At 38.1% G+C, this 19359-nt stretch overlaps 1 protein-coding gene across 4 annotated transcripts in view; it reads right to left on the bottom strand.

The window, feature by feature from the left end:
- Nucleotides 1–19359, bottom strand: part of CDC14A (cell division cycle 14A) — a 199711-nt gene that overhangs the window by 140167 nt on the left and 40185 nt on the right. For all 4 annotated transcript variants that reach the window (XM_055340337.1, XM_055340338.1, XM_055340339.1 and 1 more), the window contains exons 3-4: nucleotides 14453–14528; nucleotides 378–470 (exon numbers count right to left, since the gene is read on the bottom strand). In XM_055340337.1, the coding sequence (XP_055196312.1) occupies nucleotides 378–470; nucleotides 14453–14528 (169 nt within the window). The remainder of the gene's footprint in view (nucleotides 1–377; nucleotides 471–14452; nucleotides 14529–19359) is intronic.

Raw genomic sequence — 19359 nt, 5'->3', positions numbered from 1 at the left:
AACCTGCTTCTCCCTCTGCCTATGCCTCTGCCTCTGTGTGTGTCTCTCATGAATAAATGAGTAAAATCTTTTAAAAATATATATAAATAAAAAATAAATAAATAAATAAATAAATAAATAAATAAATAAATAAACAAACAAACACCCCTACAACTGTGGAATCCAAGCTACCCATTGCAGTTCTAAGATTCTCTCATAACCTGGGGGCTAAACAGCCGATGGATAGTAGTTCACACTTTCAGTCCCACATCCATTCCCAGGGTGCTAGGAATTTTCCCAGTGTCTCAAATCCCCTAAAAGAGTGGCCTGGATTTTATTTGACAGTGTTAGTACTCCATTGGCCTGATTATAGAAAATAATCATGAAAAAGTACTTACGGCATAAGCACCTATCAAAAATGCTGCATTTGCCCTTTTCCGTTGATCAAAACAGGTGTAGTGCACTATTTTCTTTCTTGATAAACTGTATGACTAAAAAGAGGGAATAAAAAGAGTGTAACCATAGAGACAATGCTAAAACATGCAGAAGATAAACATCATCAACTTCCAAGATGCGTCACAATCAGTGGAATCTACCAACTTTCATTTCTACAGCATTTGTTCATGAGCTTGTGAAGGGTGGAGGGTTCCTTTTCGCAGCCCAATCATGATGCAGATTTGACAAGAGAACAAATATTTCTCTCCAAGAAGGGAAACATACAATGGGAAATAGTTAAATTATTGCCATCTTTATTAGTGGGAACATTTACTCTAAATCTTTTATGTAAAGTCTATTCATTTTTTTTCTTTTTAATTTTTATTATAAAGTATAGTTGACATACGATGTTTTATTAGTTTCAGGTGTACAACATAGTGATTCCACAATACTATAGATTAGTCATTGTTCACCATGGTAAGTATAGTCACCATACAACATTATTACAACTTCATTGATTATGTTTCCTATGCTATACTTTTCATCTCCGTGACTTATTTTATAACTGAAAGTCTGCACCTCTTTATCCACTTCATCTATTTCACTCATCCTCCCACATCCCTCCTCTCTGGCAGTCACCAGTTTATTCTCTGTATTTGTAAGTCTGAGGGGTTTTTGTTATTTGTTTGTTCATTTGTTTTGTTTTTTAGATTCCACATGTAAGTGAAATCATATGGTATTTGTCTTTCTCTAACTTATTTTACTTAGCACAATACTTAAGTTTATCCATGTTGACACAAATGGCAAGTCCTTTTTTAAAGACTGAGTAATAATTTATCCTTGCTCTTTCCTTATGCTATATCCACTCCCAGAATAGTTATCTGTACTTTTGATATTTTAGTTTATTTTTAAGTGTGTCAATCAATCTATTTTCCTCAGAGCACTTATACTAATATTAACAGAGCATCAATACTTAATATTTTCTTTCTAGAATGTTCTATTAAAAAAATCCCTTTCACTTATCTGAAAATAAATAGTTAATGGGAAAAGATGAACCATCAAAAGGGCAGAAACAGCAAACATCTTAATACAATAACCATATATTACATTCATGGATTCCAACAGTTATTAAGCACCTGCTATATGCCATGCAATATGCTGCATGCTCAAGTATTAACTAAATCCAAAAATTAGCAACTTGGTATGCTGTATACATGCTGAACATGAAAAAAAAATACATAAGTAAAAAGATCTGCTAAGATGAAATCAAAGTATCAAACTCAAATATACATAAAACAATGAGAACACTGATGCAACTATATGAAATCTGCTCAACTTCCTCATATTTCAAAAGTTACAGCATTTTGACAAATGTTTTTCAAAATACAGAAACATAGCTACCTTTTAACATTTGTCTATAAATTCAAACAGACTGTAAAAGTAGTTTTTATGCCTTACACATTGAGACCACAACCCACAGGACACCTGATTTTATAGCACGTTTACAAATGTAAGAAACCTCAACTACCTACCCTTCTTTATTAACTCTATTTTCTACAAGGAAAAGAAACTCTTTCAACTCTGATGGCTATTCTACATGAAACTGCAACACTCTGGCTTTAATGTAACCACAGAAAAGTAGCTATAGGTATTCCAGCAATGAACCTGGAAACTCTCACCATCCCTTTAGGCATTTCTTTCCTAAGCAAGAATCACATATTCTGGAGTGCCTGGGTAGCTCAGTTGGTTAAGCATCTGTCTTCAGCTTGGTCATGATCCCAAGGTCCTGGGATAGAGCCCCAATATCAGGCTCCTTGCTCAGCATGAGAGTCTGCTTCTTCTTCTCCCTCTCCTTCTGCCCCTCTCCCCACCCCCACTCCTGCTCTCTTTTTCTCTCTCAAATAGATCTTTATTTTTCTTCAAGATTTATTTATTTATACATGAGAGACACAGAGAGAGAGGCAGAGAGACAGGGAGAGGGAGAAACAGGCTCCTCACAGGGAGCCCGATATGGGATTCGATTCCGGATCCTGGGATCACGCCCTTAGTCAAAGGCAGATGCTCAACAGCTGAGCCACCCAGGTGTCCCTAAATAAAATATTAATTTAAAAAAAAATCACGTGTTCTGAAAATGGCATTGCTCTCTTAAACTGAACTTTGTTTTTTAAAGATTTTATTTATTCATGAGAGACACAGAGGCAGAGACACAGGCAGAGGGAGAAGCAGGCTCCATGCAGGGAGCCCGACATGGGACTCAATCCGGGGTCCCCAGGATCACACCCTGGGCTGAAGGTGGTGCTAAACCGTTGGGCCACCGGGGCTGCCCTAAACTGAACTTAAAGAGTTTGCCTCAAAGTGGGTCTCATTACCAAAGTCCTTATTTCCAGACTGGCTTATGAAAATGTCCCTATGAAATAAAGCTTTAAAAATACATTTTATTCTGTCTGGAAAGCTCCTGGGTAGCTCAGCAGTTGAGCTGCTGCCTTCGGTTTAGGGCATGGTCCAAGTCCTGGGATCAAGTCCCACATCAGGCTCCCTGCAGGGAGCCTGATTCTCCCTCTGCCTATGTCTCTGCCTCTCTCTGTGAAGGATAAATAAATAAAATCTTTAAAAAAAATACATTTTATTCAATTCAGTTCAGTCAATGCACTAAAGTTATCTAAAGACTTCAGGATCACTATCAATGGTACTGACAACTGTCTCCTTTTTTTCTCAATTTGTTGTTTGTTTTTTTAAGATTGATTGATTGATTTTTGAGAGAAAGAGCACACAAGCACAGGTGGGAGGGAGAAAAGAAGAGAGGCAGACTCCCCACTGAGCATGGAGCCCCCTGTGGGGCTCCACCTCATGACCCTGAGATGCTCAGTGGAGAACTCGCTTGAGATTCTCTTCCTCTGCCCCTCCCCTGCTCATTCCCTTTCTCTAATAAATAAATAAATAAGTCTTAAAAAAAAAATAGAGTCGGACGTAAAACTGACTAAGCCAACCAGACGCCCCAGCTTCTTCAATTTGAAACCATTGTCTCCTAGACATTTCCTTTTGTTATTTTATTATTTGTTTGTTGGTCTGTCTGTTAGTTTATTTTTGTCACTTATTGTTCTCCATCAATAAGTTAGGCTTGATTTACTGAAAGGAGAGTCAAGGCCTTTAAAGCCTAAGCATATTTTGTGGTATAAGACTGCCTTACACAGGCCAGCCCCCACAAACATGAGTCATGCTGAGCATAAGGACCCAGCTCTTCTGGCTCCCAGCCTCTCAATAATTACATTTCCCTGCTCTCTAAAACACCTATGGAGAAGAAAAGAATCCACAACTGATTCAGAAGTTTGGATTGTCTGTTTTGATGCCCTTTTCCACTAAGAATTTAGATTTCACAACAAACTGTTGCTATCATTTAATGATGTGGAATTAAATTTATTTTATAAATCCATTGGGACAAACTCATAATGCTGTGCTTTTGTCACCAAGAGTCTTTTGGGTTGTTTCCAAACATTTTGCATTTGCTTGGTTTTTGTTTTTCTTACTCTTAAAGTATATGGAGGGGATCCCTGGGTGGCTCAGTGGTTTGGCACCTGCCTTTGGCCCAGGGCGTGATCCTGGAGCCCCCGGATCGAGTCCCGCATCGGACTTCCTGCGTGGAGCCTGCTTCTCCCTTTGCCTGTATCTGTGCCTCTCTCTCTCTCTCTCTCTCTATCTCTATCTCTCTCTGTGTGTCTATCATGAATAAATAAATAAAATCTTTAAAAAATATATTTAAAAAAATAAAGTATATGGAATATTCTTTAGTATATGTTGCAGAGACCATCCTGCAACAGAAACTGTGAAGCTACAGGATGAAATTCTAAAGGAAACTTTCTTTTCACTATAAATCTATAAATTTGGGGGAATCCCAGGGTGGCTCAGCGGTTGGTTTAACACCGCCTTCAGCCCAGGGCCTGATCCTGGAGACCCAGGATCGAGTCCCATGTCAAGCTCCCTGTGTGGAGCCTGCTTCTCTCTCTGCCTGTGTCTCTGCCTCTCTCTCTCTCTGTCTCTCATGAATAAATAAAACCTTTTAAAAATAAATAAATTTTAAGTAAATATAGTACAAATTAAACTTTTAAGGACTTTAGACGAATTTTTAAACCTTACAAGCTTTCAGAATGACATCAGATAAAGAATATTCTCACAAAATACACCTACAAATCTTAACTATTTTAGAATATTAGAAGCTGCCTAAAGGATAGAAACAATTTTTTTTAACATTCATCACCATATATAATTATAAAATCTTTTTCTTGTGACGAGAACCTTTAAGCAACTTTCTCTTAGCAACTTTCAGATATACAATATAGTATTATTAACTATGACCATAATGCTGTACATTATAATAACTGGCTTTTTAACTACAGCTTTCTGATTTTTAGGAAATTTTTAAGCTCCTAGTATTTACCTCACTTAGATGTTTTGGGACTTCAATTGTTTTTCTCAATTACATCTCAAAAAACATTACAGTAAAGCAACGATCTGCTTAGTGAAGCTTGGCCAATGTCTCCCAGGTCAGAACACACAGGTTAAGTTCTCACTCAAGTAATCAACACTAATTCACAATAAACGATAATAGAGAAAAATCTTATGTCTCACTGGCCTTTGTCCTAATTTCCTTCCTGGCCACAGCCAAGCTTCCCTCTTACAGATCATCTTGCCCCAGTCTTATACCAGCAATGCTTTTGGAACATAGCAGATATTCTGATACTGGAATGAAAACTTTCAAGGAGGGGCACCTGGGTGGCTCAGTGGTTGAGCAGCTGCCTTTGGCTCAAGTAGTGATCCCAGGGTCCTGGGATCAAGTCCTGCATCAGGCTCCCTGCAGGGTGCCTGCTTTTCCCTCTGCCTATGTCTCTGCCTCTCTCTGTGTGTCTTTCATGAATAAATAAATAAAATCTCAAAAAAAAAAAAAAATCCCAAGGATGGGGTGTGTGGCTGGCTCAGCTGGTAAAGCATGAAACTCTCGATCTCAGGATTGTGAGTTTAAACCCCACGTTGGGTGTAGAGATTACTTACAAATAAAAAAAAATGTTTTAAAAAATGACCTACTACATATTAAAGCACTCCAAGAGAAACAATACTATCCATTGGCTAGTATTGTTGACTCAAGTACCTTTAGAGGAACATCCTTGAAGAAAGATCTTCAAGATCTTTCCCAGAGGAACTTCCACGGGAAGAAGAGAAAAGCACAGTTGTCTGCAGACAAGAGGACTCTATTTTATGAAGAAGCCCAGTAGATATTTTCTCAGATTCGCCCTAACACCAAGAGCCTCCAAACTGAACTGCATCTTCCTTACTTTGGCCCAATTCCTCTGTGGTTGGGTGTGCTGACTAGGCCCTTCAAGGAGACCACGTGCAGAGGCACCTGGGTGGCTGAGTCAGTGAAGTGTCAGCCTTAGCTCCAGTCATGATCTCAGGGTTCTCAGGGTTCTGGGATTGAGCCCTGAATCCAGCTCCTTGCTGATACAGGCCTTGCCTCTGCCTCTCTCCCTGCTTGTTCTCTCTCTCTCTAATAAATAAATAAAATCGTTTAAATTAAAAAAAAGGAGAGCACTTGCAAAGTTAACCATCAACTCTGGCTTCAGTGAGCTATCTGCTCTATTCCAGATACTTTTTGCTATACATGAGAAGTTCAGAGATTACAAAAATACTGTGTACAATAGCAAAGTAATGTTAGAAACTGGTAAAACAAATTAACATAGACTTAAATATAAAGCGGAGGATATCACAGAAGGAATACTAAGACCTCTGGACTACTTGCATGCTCTGCAGCAAGCTTGCATATGACCAATTACAAATGATAACCTGTAGCCCCTATCCACATATATTTTAGATTTCTATCTAGAAACTAGTCATAGCCTTTAGAACCTTCTTAGCCTAAGTGGACATAGCCAGCCCTCTATAATAACCACAGCTAACATTTATTACTACATTCCATCATTTCCTAAAGCATATAAACATACCAGAGGGGTCCAATTTGACCTGACACAGTGTGACTCCCAAACCAGAAGTCCTGGGCAAGGCTTAAGTACCATGAGAATTCTGTGTCTCTCTTTTACCAACAGAACAAGAGCCAGGACCCAGAGAGGGCCTGGCTTATCACATTAGGCCAATATCTCCTATGTCAGATCACAGAGTTGAGTTCTTTCAGCAAGTATGGTAGATGGAAGAAATCCAGAACTCTCTCACTGAGTTTGATAGTTTGTGTAAATCTCAATTATAAGGACACAAGTTTCATGGTTCAAAATTTAAATAATTCTCAGGCCAATAGGGGTGCCTGGCTGGCTCAGTCAGTGGAGCATGAGACTCTTGGTATCGGGGTTGTGGTTTTATGCCCTGTGGTGGGTATAAAGATTACTTAAAAATAGAAATCTTCCTTAAAAAAAAAAAAAGAAAGAAATGAACATGCATTTTAAAAAATAATTGGCCAAATTAGTTAATACTACTAAAACTTTTCAGAAATAAAAAACAAATATCAATCTAAATTATATTCTGTTATTCTATTTCATTCTGTTAATAGAGTGGTTGAGCGTAACCTAGAGGGCTTATTAAAATACAGATTGCTGGGCCTGAGATTTTTATTTCTAACAAGTTCCTCAATGATGTTCATGTTGCTGGTCCAGGGACAGAACACTGTTACCTGCTATGCCACTGCACAAAAATGTAACTGGGCCACCCCTGGAAATGTTTTATATGGCTCCTAAAACACGTCCATTTGGTTAGGTAGCCCCAAAGACATATTTAAATTATCTTACGAACTCCAAATCATGCCATATGCCTTTTTAAAAGCATATTATAAAAAACACATTTCCCCAGATTCCTCAGAAAACTGTTATCACAATTTGGAAATTCTTGCATTCCACCTTAGGAAAAGTTCCTTTAATGATTCAGTAACTAAACTCCCTTAAATGGCATTATTCCAGAGGTTCCAAGTTCAGATGCCTTCAGGGGCCAAGAATTTGAAGTGGGTCAGTTGGTAAACTAGAGAAGCATGCTGCATGCCGCATCTCAAGCAGATTTAGCTCCAACCTCCTACTCCCATGTAGGAATCTGGGCCCATAAACAGGTATTTTAATATTTAAGAGAAGTCAAAAATCCAGAATTAAACGAAAATTTTCATGAATTACAGATGCAAACCGTAAACTCAAAATCTTTGAACAGCATTCATCCCTAAGAAAACAATACTGAACTAAATCCAACCCACAGGCAACCAGTTTGCCGGAATACTGTGGCTGAAGAAACTTCTGTTGGTTCTGTCGGCATGAATTGAGCAGCTGTTGTGTGTCAAACACAGTGCTGAACAATGTAGTAACAAGGGGAGCAGAAACTCAGTCTCTAGCCTCATAAACATTCACAGTCTAATGAATATTTGATGCTAACCAAGGGAGAAATATTGGCCAAGGCTTATTACAAACAAAAGAGAACAGCTACCTAGGGATGCATTCATAACAGAGCAAGGACCAATGGAATGATCTTAATTACAGGTACAGTAATTATTTCCTTTAACAAGGTAAAAAATAGTAGATAAAAGGTAAAATGTATTAAATATCTACCAATTAATATAATCAAATCTATAGAAATTTCCAAATCTGGACTGCTTACCTGAGAGTCAGAGTTTTACCACTGTTATGTAAATCATGACAAGTGTGCAATCTAGCATATAAACGTTTAACGGTACTTGTAATAAACCAAAGTACGACGACCACTATGAGAGAGCAATACAAATTAAGATGAGGGTATTGACCCCAGTGAGACATTTCCTATCTCATAAAAGAAAGCTATGTGAAAGGTTGCATTCTGGAGGGCTCACTCCTGGAGAAAAACAAGCCACGGCAACTCAGAGAAAATGTTGACATGCTACACGAATCACAAATAGCCCAGGCTATCCTTGAATGGTGGTGACATATACAAATCATGCACTTTTTCAGCTTAGGATAGGAGACCACCAACTACTCAACCATTCAAAAACAAAAGGTGGTGCAAGGTGGTGTAATTAAGCTCAAGGACAAAACACATACACACACAAAAGAGTTAAGCATAATTTAGAAAAATGCGTTTTTAAGCAGCCTTTTGGTAAAGTTGTTTGCCATGCTTAAGAGTAAAATCTTCAAGTCATTTGGCTAGAACACCATGTTTAGTTAACCTGTGTGAACCAGCCTGATAGAGCTAAGGAAGACATTAGTGCAGCCCGGACAATATGCTCTTTAATAAAATATAGAGCCCATGCACTGCCCTAAACAAGCAAGCTCTGCCAGTGATGGCACTCAGATTAAGTAGATTATAGCATGGGGGCCATGGTGACCAAGGCATCATTCTCTTACAGGTGACTAGGCTAGCCCAGTAAGGGCCGCAGCAATCAGCGTCTCCAAAGCAATCAGTTGTCATCTCATTGCAAAAGCGATAAAATGAACAAGTCTTCCTGTCAGCAGCCATGACCTCTACATGTTTTACCTCCAACTTTCCCAGGAAAGGGATATTCTTGAAAATTTTCTTTGGCTGTACAAAACAAAATATGGTTTTTATTTTTTTATTTATTTTTTTTTTTTAGCTAAAACAAAATAGGCTGAGCAGTTTTTTAAAAAAGAAAAAGGTATCTCTGTATGGTCTGTTTTATTTCAAACCCCATATGTTTCATTAATGAAATGGCACACTTTATCAGAGTAGAAGTCAAAATATCAAAGAAAAGTTGCTCATAAAGGTTATTTAACCACGATGATAATTTAGTGGATGGCATTCGGGGATTCTCCATTAAATGAGGTCTTCTTGCCTGTGGATTTCTGAATGGGCATCGAGAAAGACTCCATGCCTGGCAAACTCTAAGTATGCTCACTCTCATGTGGATTAACAGTCTTAGAACCCCTGATGCCTCTTTAAACTACCTGAACTGTCTCCAGAACGTAACTTGCTTTTCTTCCCCCCAAAGCCCATGAACCCGAAACAGAAGATAACTTCATGAAGAAATCTCAACAGGTTTTTATAGTTAGAATTAGAGGGTGGTCTGATCATTATATCAAAAGAGTTCTTGTGTACAACCACCTGATACCATGGCAGGTGCCTGGTTAGCGGATAGGATTACTGCACTGATTCATTCAGCAACAAGGACATTCCCTGAGCCCCCACCATCTGCCAGGTACTTTCAGCACTTTAGTACAATCGTCCATTTCACCAGGCCCATGGCCCCCCCTTCTCCTTTTACCCTGAAAGGGCTGTATGGGATGTTTTGTACATTTAAAATTACACTTCTGTCAATATTCTTTTAAACCTTTTAAAAGCAGTCCTCAAGATTACTGTAATTGTCCTGTTGATTCGAAAGAGCAGTATTAAAAAAAAAAAATCACTGCCCTAGAAAATGCCCCTTTTTCCAGTGATGCTCTTAGATTTTTTTTTTCATAGACTGAGGTTTTAGTTTTCTCAGAGGAAAAATGAAATCAACAGTTAAAACTGTATTGACCATTTTAGGAAAAGCTAGCTCAATCATATGTTTATAAAACCTTCCTATTATTGTTTCAGTCACTGAAAGATTTGCTTATATGACTAAGTTTGAAGGCATTATTTTTTAAAATATCACTATGTTGCTAGAACGGTCTTCCCTTTTAGAAGCCTGTATATTCTAGCCGAGTGTTGCTACCATTGTCTGTGCAAAGAATCCCTTTAAGAACTCGTTAAAAAATTATGAATCTTCTTAGAGGAAAATGTAAATACATAAAATTTTATATATAATTTCAGGGGTTTATGGACCTCTTAAAATACCAAATTAATAAGTTCTGGTCTAGCCTATCAATCACTGATGGTATTTTACATCAAATAATACATACAGTTTTATCAATTGTTCTCACTTCAATAAATCTTCCTTCTTTGGATTGCCTCCCTCATTATAGTAACTATTGACCAGAAATTGCAAACTACAACCTACCACTGCACAACTCTTAGTGTTTACACTTCTTTTTTAAAAGATTTTATTTATTTGAGAAAGCATGAGAGAGAGGAAGCACAAGCAGAGGGGAGGGGTAGAGGGTGAGGGAGAAGCAGACCCCTGCTGAACAGGGAGCCCTTGATCCCAAGACCCCAGGATCATGATCTGAGCTGAAGGCAGATGCTTAACATACTGAGCCACCACAGGTGCCTCATACACTTTTTAAAATATAGTTTAAAACTTAAAAAACAGGGCTTTTTTGTTGATGGTAGTGATGTCTGCTTTTGGTTTTTGAATCTCAGTAGATATTTGATGGGTAATTTTCCATTCTATTCAACATAATTAAAATGAAAGTCACTAGGAATAGAACCCATATCGACACACACACAAAAAAAAGCAATAAATCATCACTTCAAATCATCAACTTGAAAAAATACCTTTTGATAATATAAAAATTAAAAATATAGGTTTGGAATAAAATGCATTGCAAAATATTACCTATCTATATAGGTTATCAAATAAAGGAGAAAAAAATTAGAGCTTTGTTGGAAGAAATAAAAATTGTCCAAGTAGCAAATAAGACATGCATAAAAGAGCTAGGAAACCACACAGGAGAAATATTCTAAGAAGTTGTAATCAGTTAAAATAGTACCAAAATATTCAGAGAAGTAGAGTTTGAGGACCAAGTAAACATCATTGTATCTGGTGTTTAAGATGTCACCAGAGCAGGGCGCTTGGGGGGCTCAGTCAGTTAAGCATCTACCTCGGCTCAGGTTGTGGTCTTGGGGTCTTGGGACCAAGCCCCATGGGCTCCCTGATCAGTGGGGGGTCTGCTTCTCCCTCTCCCTCTGTCCTTCCCCCTGCCTTATGCACTCTCAAATAAATAAATAAAATCTTAAAAAAAAAAAAATGTCACCAGAGCAGTTTTACCAGGGTGAGGAAGGCAAGTGAGACAGCAAAGGATGATTTCTTAATCAGTGGATAGTGAAGATGTAAACAGTGAGGGCACAATATTCTGAAACCTCCGGAGGCAAAAAGATAAAAGAGGACCTGTAAGTCAAGGGGATCGTGATAACACTGACAGAAGTTTCTTTGTGTCTGGTGACCCTGTGCGAGGCACTGGAGACACAGAATTATATGTCATGTCTCCATCTCCTAGGTGCATATAGTCTAGTGAAAGCAAGCAATGCTAACAGGTAATTATAACTCTTTAGTAATAGAGATCTGCACAGAGAATTCTGGGAAAACAGGAGGCACCTCCAACCTTGTTGAGAAGGACATGGAGATGCCTCCTAGAAGCCGTGGTGCCTGAACAAGGTCATAAAGAACAAAGAGCAATTCAACTAAGGAAAAGGGGCATTCAACTAAGAGAGGACATCACAAGCCATTGAGTGGAGCGAATGGTGTGGTTCGGGGTAAAGTGCACAGCTGGGAGTGGCGGGGGTACCGCAATATTCAGTAAATCAGTAAGTTAGTGCAGGAAATCATCCACTGGGAAAGATGCCAAGGGTGGGAGCTGCCAAGGCAAGCAAGACAAAAGGCATGGAAGCAAGGTGCCCCAAGGTCTTAGCAAAATGAGCAAACAAGGGGCTGCAGGTGAGAAACACTGACAGGGAGCGATAGACTGAGAATACAGGGAGCCCGAGGGCCTGGAGATTACATGAAGGTGAGAGAGACAGAATGTAAGAGGTACCTACTGAGCAGGGCACATTCAAAGCAGGAAAGCCTGGAGTCTGGGTTTCTGGAAGAAAAGCAGCTGGGGTGGCAGTCGGTGGAGCAAAGGGGGCAGAAGAGCCTTGAGACCACTACGGGATAACAAGGTGAAGTCAGCTGCGGCAGCGCTGTGAGCGAGCACAGAGAGATCACAAACCACAGAGGCTCGGCCACCAAGGAAGGTGGCGAGGAGCACGAGTAAGTCGTGAGCCTTGAGATCGAGCTCCCACTTTACCTTGCAGCCTTGGGCAAGTCACCTGCCTCTCCTGCGCCTCCCTTCCTGCACCTACAAAATTAATTGGCTGGACTAAATGGTTATTTCAGTTCCTAAAATTATATCGGACAGCTTTCAAATATGGAAATGATAGCTAGGGGGGCTGAGGGAGTGTTATTGTTATTTCTTACCCAAAGTCATAAACGTTCCATTAGTAACTTTCTTAAGCATGAGGCATCAAAATGTGCAAAGCCTTTTTACATACATTCCTAATATAATCCTAACCTAACCCCTCTGTGGGAGATCCATAATCCCTATCTTATAGCCAAAGAAACAGATTCTATAAGGCTGAAGCGACTGTAGTGTTGGATTGGTAAAGTCAGTCTTTTTCTTCTAATATAGAGATTCTACATGGATGCTTCAGGATAACTCGGGACTTATTAACATTTGGGTTTTGAAAACTCATCCCTTCAGCAAGTAACAGGGTGCCCACTAGCTGCACTAAAGCTAAAAATGTCCTCATAGGCATTCATCAGATTACCTGATTTCTGAAATGAACCAAGGGACTGTTGAACTCTATTAAACTTTCATGTAATGGTGAAAGAAAAGAAAGCTTTGTAAATGAAAACAAATTGAAACAAGTCCATGTATACACTTACCTATACTATTTGGTATCAAACATGGTAGAAAAATAGCCTTATTCAAGCCATCTACTCTTAAGTAGAACACTGAGTCAGACCAAAAATTTTTATTTTCAAAACAATGATTCTTTCTCTTCAATCTTTCAAATAATATCAGATCCCAAACCTTTCATTATAATACCCAGTTCATACCAACTACATACTAACAGGACTAATCAAGAACACCAAAAAAATTCCTAGGTCCTCAAAAGGAAGAATTAAGCTTCAATTATTAATGAACTATCCTTTCCTTGTTAATTCACCCACTAACAGTCCATTTTATATTTTTATATCCAATCCTTTTTAGGATATCTGCTTCCTTGGTGAATGCAAAAGTTTTGACTTTATTTTCTAAACTACTGGCAGTAACTTCTTTTCTGAAAAATGTAGATCAGTTTAGTCAAAGGAATTTACATACATCTTTTCAAGTCAGATAATACTTTACAAGTTAATTCTTTAAACAGTCGACTGCAACAGATCTTATGTTATACGATGATTGACGAAAAAAATTTCTCTCTGGTATTTATTCCACCACCATTTAGCTTTTTCAGATCAATGGCAAAAATCTGCGAATTCATAAATACACATTTTACAGTAAATTATTCACCAGAGACTGACTTTTATATGTAAGTTCAATAAAAATCAATTAAATCAAAAGATGATCACCAAGCAGCTAATATGTATAAGGCACTGTACTATGTCATACCAGTAACATTCTAACCAACAGAAATAAACGACCTAAGCATTGTAATTTAGCAGTCATCTTTAACAGCATGCTGTACAGTAGCTGACTTTTCAAATGGAAACATTACATTTAAGAACCTCATTTAGAAAACTGGAAGAAAAAGATAAATATTTCATTCTATGTGATGAAATAAATTTACCAAAACCAGGAGTATACATATCACTTTTCCTTATATATGTGTAGAGTTTAAGAGAAAAAAAAAACATGTAAAATCAAAAATACAGATGAATGCTAAATGTATGACCCACATTCTACTCTAACAGGTAAAGTCCTTGCTGTATCACAACTAATTCATCAATCTCACTTGGTGGTTAACTCCACAAAGATGACCCTCAAGAAATTATGTCAAAATTGCAATGCTGACCAGACAAAAAAGCTCCAGAGCTCCTGCCATGCACTGATGAGCCCCTTCATTGCCTGGTTTCAGAAAAATCATCCTGGGAAGGAATTTGATAGACTCATTAAACAATGACCTGAAAGGATTTTTGCTTTCTTTCTTAGGTCCCTATTCCAATGACTTCATTCAGCTCACATTTCAATTCATCCTGAAAAATGAAAGAGGTTAACATGTCCTTTATGGAAGACTCAGGTGGATCAATTTCAATTTCTGGGTGAACCACACATATAAATATCCAAAGATCAAGATTACCTAACTAAGTGGTGTGTGCACAGCAATCCCAGTCAGTGGTCAGATTTCAAAGTTCCAATTTTTAATACCACAATATAAACATCACCATAATACTCACTTTCAGTTTCTTGTTTAGTTTACAGCAGTATCTGTACACCATTGCCAAGTTCAGAGGTCCAAAATCTGCATAAAAACTGAGATTAAAAAAAACAAGTAGTATTTAGTAGAAATATAATTTTCAGTAACATCAATCCTCATTTTTATTTTCATTAAAATGGCAATCAAATTTCAGTTATTATCAGGAGTAAGGATAAATATGTAATTGATTCATATCAACCAAATGAGAGAATCCCTGGGTGGCTCGGCAATTTAGCACCTGCCTTTGGCCCAAGGCATGATCCTGGAGTCCCAGGATGGAGTCCCACATCAGGCTCCCTGCATGGAGCCTGCTTCTCCCTTTGCCTGTGTCTCTGCCTCTCTCTCTCTCCTCTGTGTCTTTCATAAATAAATAAATCAAATCTTTAAAAAAAATATATCATCCAAATGACTAATGGTTTTACTCTACTGTTGATCACCAATTATTGTAACCAGTCTTTTAACAGGGAACTATTTGGACAGTTTTGAGTACTACCTCCTTTTATCTCCCTGCCAGGTACATTCAGTAAAAGGACAGAAGAGCAGGCGACAAAAGAAGCAACATGAACGTGACATGTATGTTTACTTCTTAGTTTTATTTACCACCTATTCAGTCACCAATTTTAACCATTCCACTCAAACACCGCTCTCAGTTCTCAAGTATCTTCAATCTAGTGGGTTTTTTTTCTGTTTTCTGCTCCTTGAACTTTCTGCCTTATATGACACACTGGCCATCTCCCTTTCCCCACCTCAGACATCTCCAGGCTCCAATCTTCAGTCCACAGCTCTCTCGCACTCACTATCACAAATTTCTGATGATCCTAAGAAAGAGAGATAGATGGCTTCTACATTTGAGACCCAGCATCAGTCTTTTCATCTTCAACTACCTCTGAACCTCTTATCTACAGGCCCTTCCTGAATTCACCCGGAATTCAGAACATCTCAAACTCAACCCACCCTTCCTTCAAATCAGCTCACCAGACTCAAACATCTGCTTCTCCTAGTTACTCAGGCATGAAACCTTTCAATTGCAACAAGGCAACAAATAAATATCAATTTAAGTGTCATATGACACTTATGATACCAGAATGATACCAGAAAAGCTACACTCTTAAGGCATCCCTTGCTTTTCCATTCCTTTTTTTAAAATTTAAATTCAATTTGCCAAGTGCTTTTCCATTCCTACGTTAGCAACAAAAGGGCAGAGCCTCTTCATCTTACATCCTTACTGTTTAAATTTTCCTTCTCCTATGCCCAGGCATCCTGTATTCCATTCCAAAAATTAATCTTCATAATATCTCACTTCTCACATATCTTCCGACCATTCAAAAATGTTTAACAGCCCCTTACTTCCTTCAGCATAATTTCTTGGCCCAGCAACCAAAGCCCTACACATTGCGCCCCTAGCTTCCAGAATGACCTTATCCCCTAAAGGTCCCATATGGAATCTGCATTCCTACAATGTCCATTCCTTATTCCCAAATATTCCATGCATATTCTTAATCTAAGCCTCAGCTCACACTGGTCTCCTTGGCTAGAATGCCCTCCTTTTTCTATTTCTACTCCTCTTTAGCTTCCTCAAAATCCAGTTCAAATCCTACCCTACCAGTCACCCTTAGGAAACACTACCTGTATTCTCTCAAAGTTCCCAAAACTTATATTGAGGCACTATCACATACTGTGAAGCATCTTCTTTTTAAGTATAGATCCTACTTGCCCAACTACAGAGTAAGCCTCTCACTCTGGAGCTGATCTTTTGTTTTGTTTTGTTTTGTTTTTAATATTTATTTATTCATGAGAGACCCACAGAGAGAGGCAGAGACATAGGCAGAGACAGGTTCCCTGCGGGGAGCTTGATGGCAGACTCGTTCCCCAGACCCCAGGATCACTACCTGAGCCAAAGGCAGGCGCTCAACCACTGAGCCACCCAGGCAGGCCTCTGGGCTGATCTTACACCTTATATGCTTAGAATAATATTCTACTCATAAGATAAAACTTCAACGAATGAAAAAAAAACCACTTCAATGAATGAGTCCTCATTATGAATATTTTACTCACTCATTAATGCTCAGATTCAATTTAGCCTAGACCATAAAATTACTAAATATCAGCAAGTTAAAAAAAAAAAAAACCATCCCCAAAAGACCTTTATTTTAAGGGAGTCATTTACTTTTTTTCTGCTACCTAAATTACAGTATGATAGATATATCATTACACTACACCAAATCTTTCAGGAGCCACTTGCCTTATGTAGGAATACCAAACTTGTATATTTTATCTCCATTAAGCAAGTTGGTAATATGTTGGAATTAATATTCTAGGTAACACCAAAATTAGCTATCTCTATACACAGGCTTCATGAAAGTAAAAACATAAAGTTGCCTAAAAGGAAACTTGCAACAATTTGAAATAAAAAGTTTGATGAAAAAGTTATAGATATATCTCTATAAAGTTCCCAGTGTGCTGCTGTGTTGTAAATATAAACAAAATACCCATGAATCCAAAGTGAACTATGTTTACTATACCTAATTACTGGCTAGTCTTGGATGGTCAACAGGAATACAGTCAAAAGAATCAAAATGGAAAGAATATAAGAATAAGCACCCACCAGGATGATTAAGACAGTCCTGTTTGTCACAGAGATATCCTTGTCCTTGAGTTATTGGAAGTAACATTCTTAGCTAATATACCTTGTTTTTTTCCTACTTGAACATGAATGCTGACCTCTGTAGAATGTTATAGTAAATCCAGAATTTTTAGTTACGGTTTTGTCAGCTTTTTAGATTCACTTTGAACAAATTTCAGGAAAGCACAAAGAATTCTAAGCATCTTATTCCAGTTTCGTACTAACCATCAGAAGCCAACTTCAGTTTCAAATTCAAAGCTGTGTAGTTTCTAACTCTACAGCCAGCTTAGCCATGTGTACTTTTGGAAGCAACATGGTTAACAAACACAGTTGTTTCACCAAACATCAGATAAGTAAATTGGTATACTCCAATAACACAGAACAAAGTAAATCAAATAGAGACCACATCATAAGGTTGATCTGTACTCTCCAACACAGTAGTTATTAGGCACCTGAGGCTATTAAATTTAAATTAATTGAAATTAAGCACCCTATTTCTATTGCATTATTTACAATAGCTAAGACATGGGAGCCATCCCAGTGTACGCACATAGGTGAATGACTAAAGAAGGCGTGGAGTATTTGTACATATATACACACACACACACACACACACACACAGTGGATTACTCAGCCATAAGTAAGGATGAGATCAGGTCATTTGTGACAACATGGATGGACCTGGGGGGTATAATGGAAAGTAGAGTAAGTTAGCCTGAGAAAGACAAATACCATATGATTTCACTCATTTGTGGAATCTAAAATAACAAATGAATAAACAAATAAAAAGCAGAACCAGATCTATAAATACAAAAACCAAACTGCTGGTTGTCAGAGGGGAGACAAGTGAGGGAGAGACAAAATGGGTGAAGAAGAGTAGGAGATACAGGCTTCCAGTTATGGAATGAATAAGTCATGGGGATATAAGATACAGCATAGGGAATATGGTCACTAGTATTGTAAAAGTGTTGTTTGGTGACAGACAGTAGCAAGTTTGTGGTGAATGTAGCATCATAATGCATAGCGACACTTAATCACTATATTATACACCTAAAACTAATGTAACATTGTGTCAACTATATTCAAACTAAAAAAAATTTAATCAACTAATATTAAAGTTAAATAAATTAAAAATTCAGTTCTCCCATCATATTAATTAGCCCATTTCAAGCACTCAAAAGCTGTATGTAGCTAATGGCTACTGATTTGGACAATGAAAATATAGAACATTTTCATCATTGAAGAAAATGTTCTGCACTGATAGAAAACACCGATCAAGATGAAAAGACAGGATGTGAACAAAAATAACTATAAAACACTACAGAAATTGACCAGTAACCTGAGTGAGGTACAGAATAAATGCTTGAGGGCAATTGATGTCCTTCCCCTTCAGAGGCCAACATAGTTCCCAATAGTGAAATTAGGCTCTGGGAATTCCTATCCACTTTTGTTCAAGAGGGTCGTATTTCCAAAAAAGACAATTTGAAACCTAGAGCAGGGAAAGATAGAAAAATAGAAAAGGATCCTGTCTCCACTCTCCTCTACTGTCTCTCAAACAAACAGGTTGCTATAAGAGCATTAGACAGCTACAATAAAGAAGGCATACCTCTATCTTGGCCACAGCACCAGCTTAAGGGTCAATAAAAAGCAATCTGAACCCAGAGTTTCCCACCTCACAAAATCTTGAAGCTCAATGCACCAGCTTTCATATTTCACAAAAGGAGGGATGAACTTTAAGTCATACTAAGAAATGAAATCACAACCTTTGCACAGGGGCACCCGGGTGGCTCAGTGGTTGAGCATCTGCCTTTGGCTCGGGTCATGATCCCAGGGTCCTGGGATTGAGTCTTGCATCAGTTTCCCCATGGGGAGGCTGCTTCTCCCTCTGCCTATGTCTCTGACTCTTTGTGTGTCCCTCATGAATAAATAAAATCTTTAAAACAAAGAAAGAAACAAATCTTTGCACAGCCAAGAGCAATTTAGAACGGGTCTTCAAAATCAGAATTGTCACAGGCAAATACAAAACCAACAAACTCTATCTTAAAGCCATTTTATATATTGTTTCCTCATAATGTTCACATTTCTAAGAACATATATGTATTTATAATAATGTAGTTTATATTTTTATATTGTTTTCTAACTAGTTAAATCCATTCTGAAAATGTCAAGATTACTGGGCAAAAAATGGCCCTAGTTGCTCACAGTGTTCTGGGTTATCTCCAACTCTGATATAATAATAAAATGCCACGAGTAAATAAGACACC

Source organism: Nyctereutes procyonoides, unplaced genomic scaffold (genome assembly GCF_905146905.1).
Source record: "Nyctereutes procyonoides isolate TBG_1078 unplaced genomic scaffold, NYPRO_anot_genome, whole genome shotgun sequence".
Taxonomy (NCBI): domain Eukaryota; kingdom Metazoa; phylum Chordata; class Mammalia; order Carnivora; family Canidae; genus Nyctereutes; species Nyctereutes procyonoides.
The sequence above is the reverse complement of the archived record's forward strand: the minus strand, read 5'-3'. Positions and strand labels throughout refer to the sequence as shown.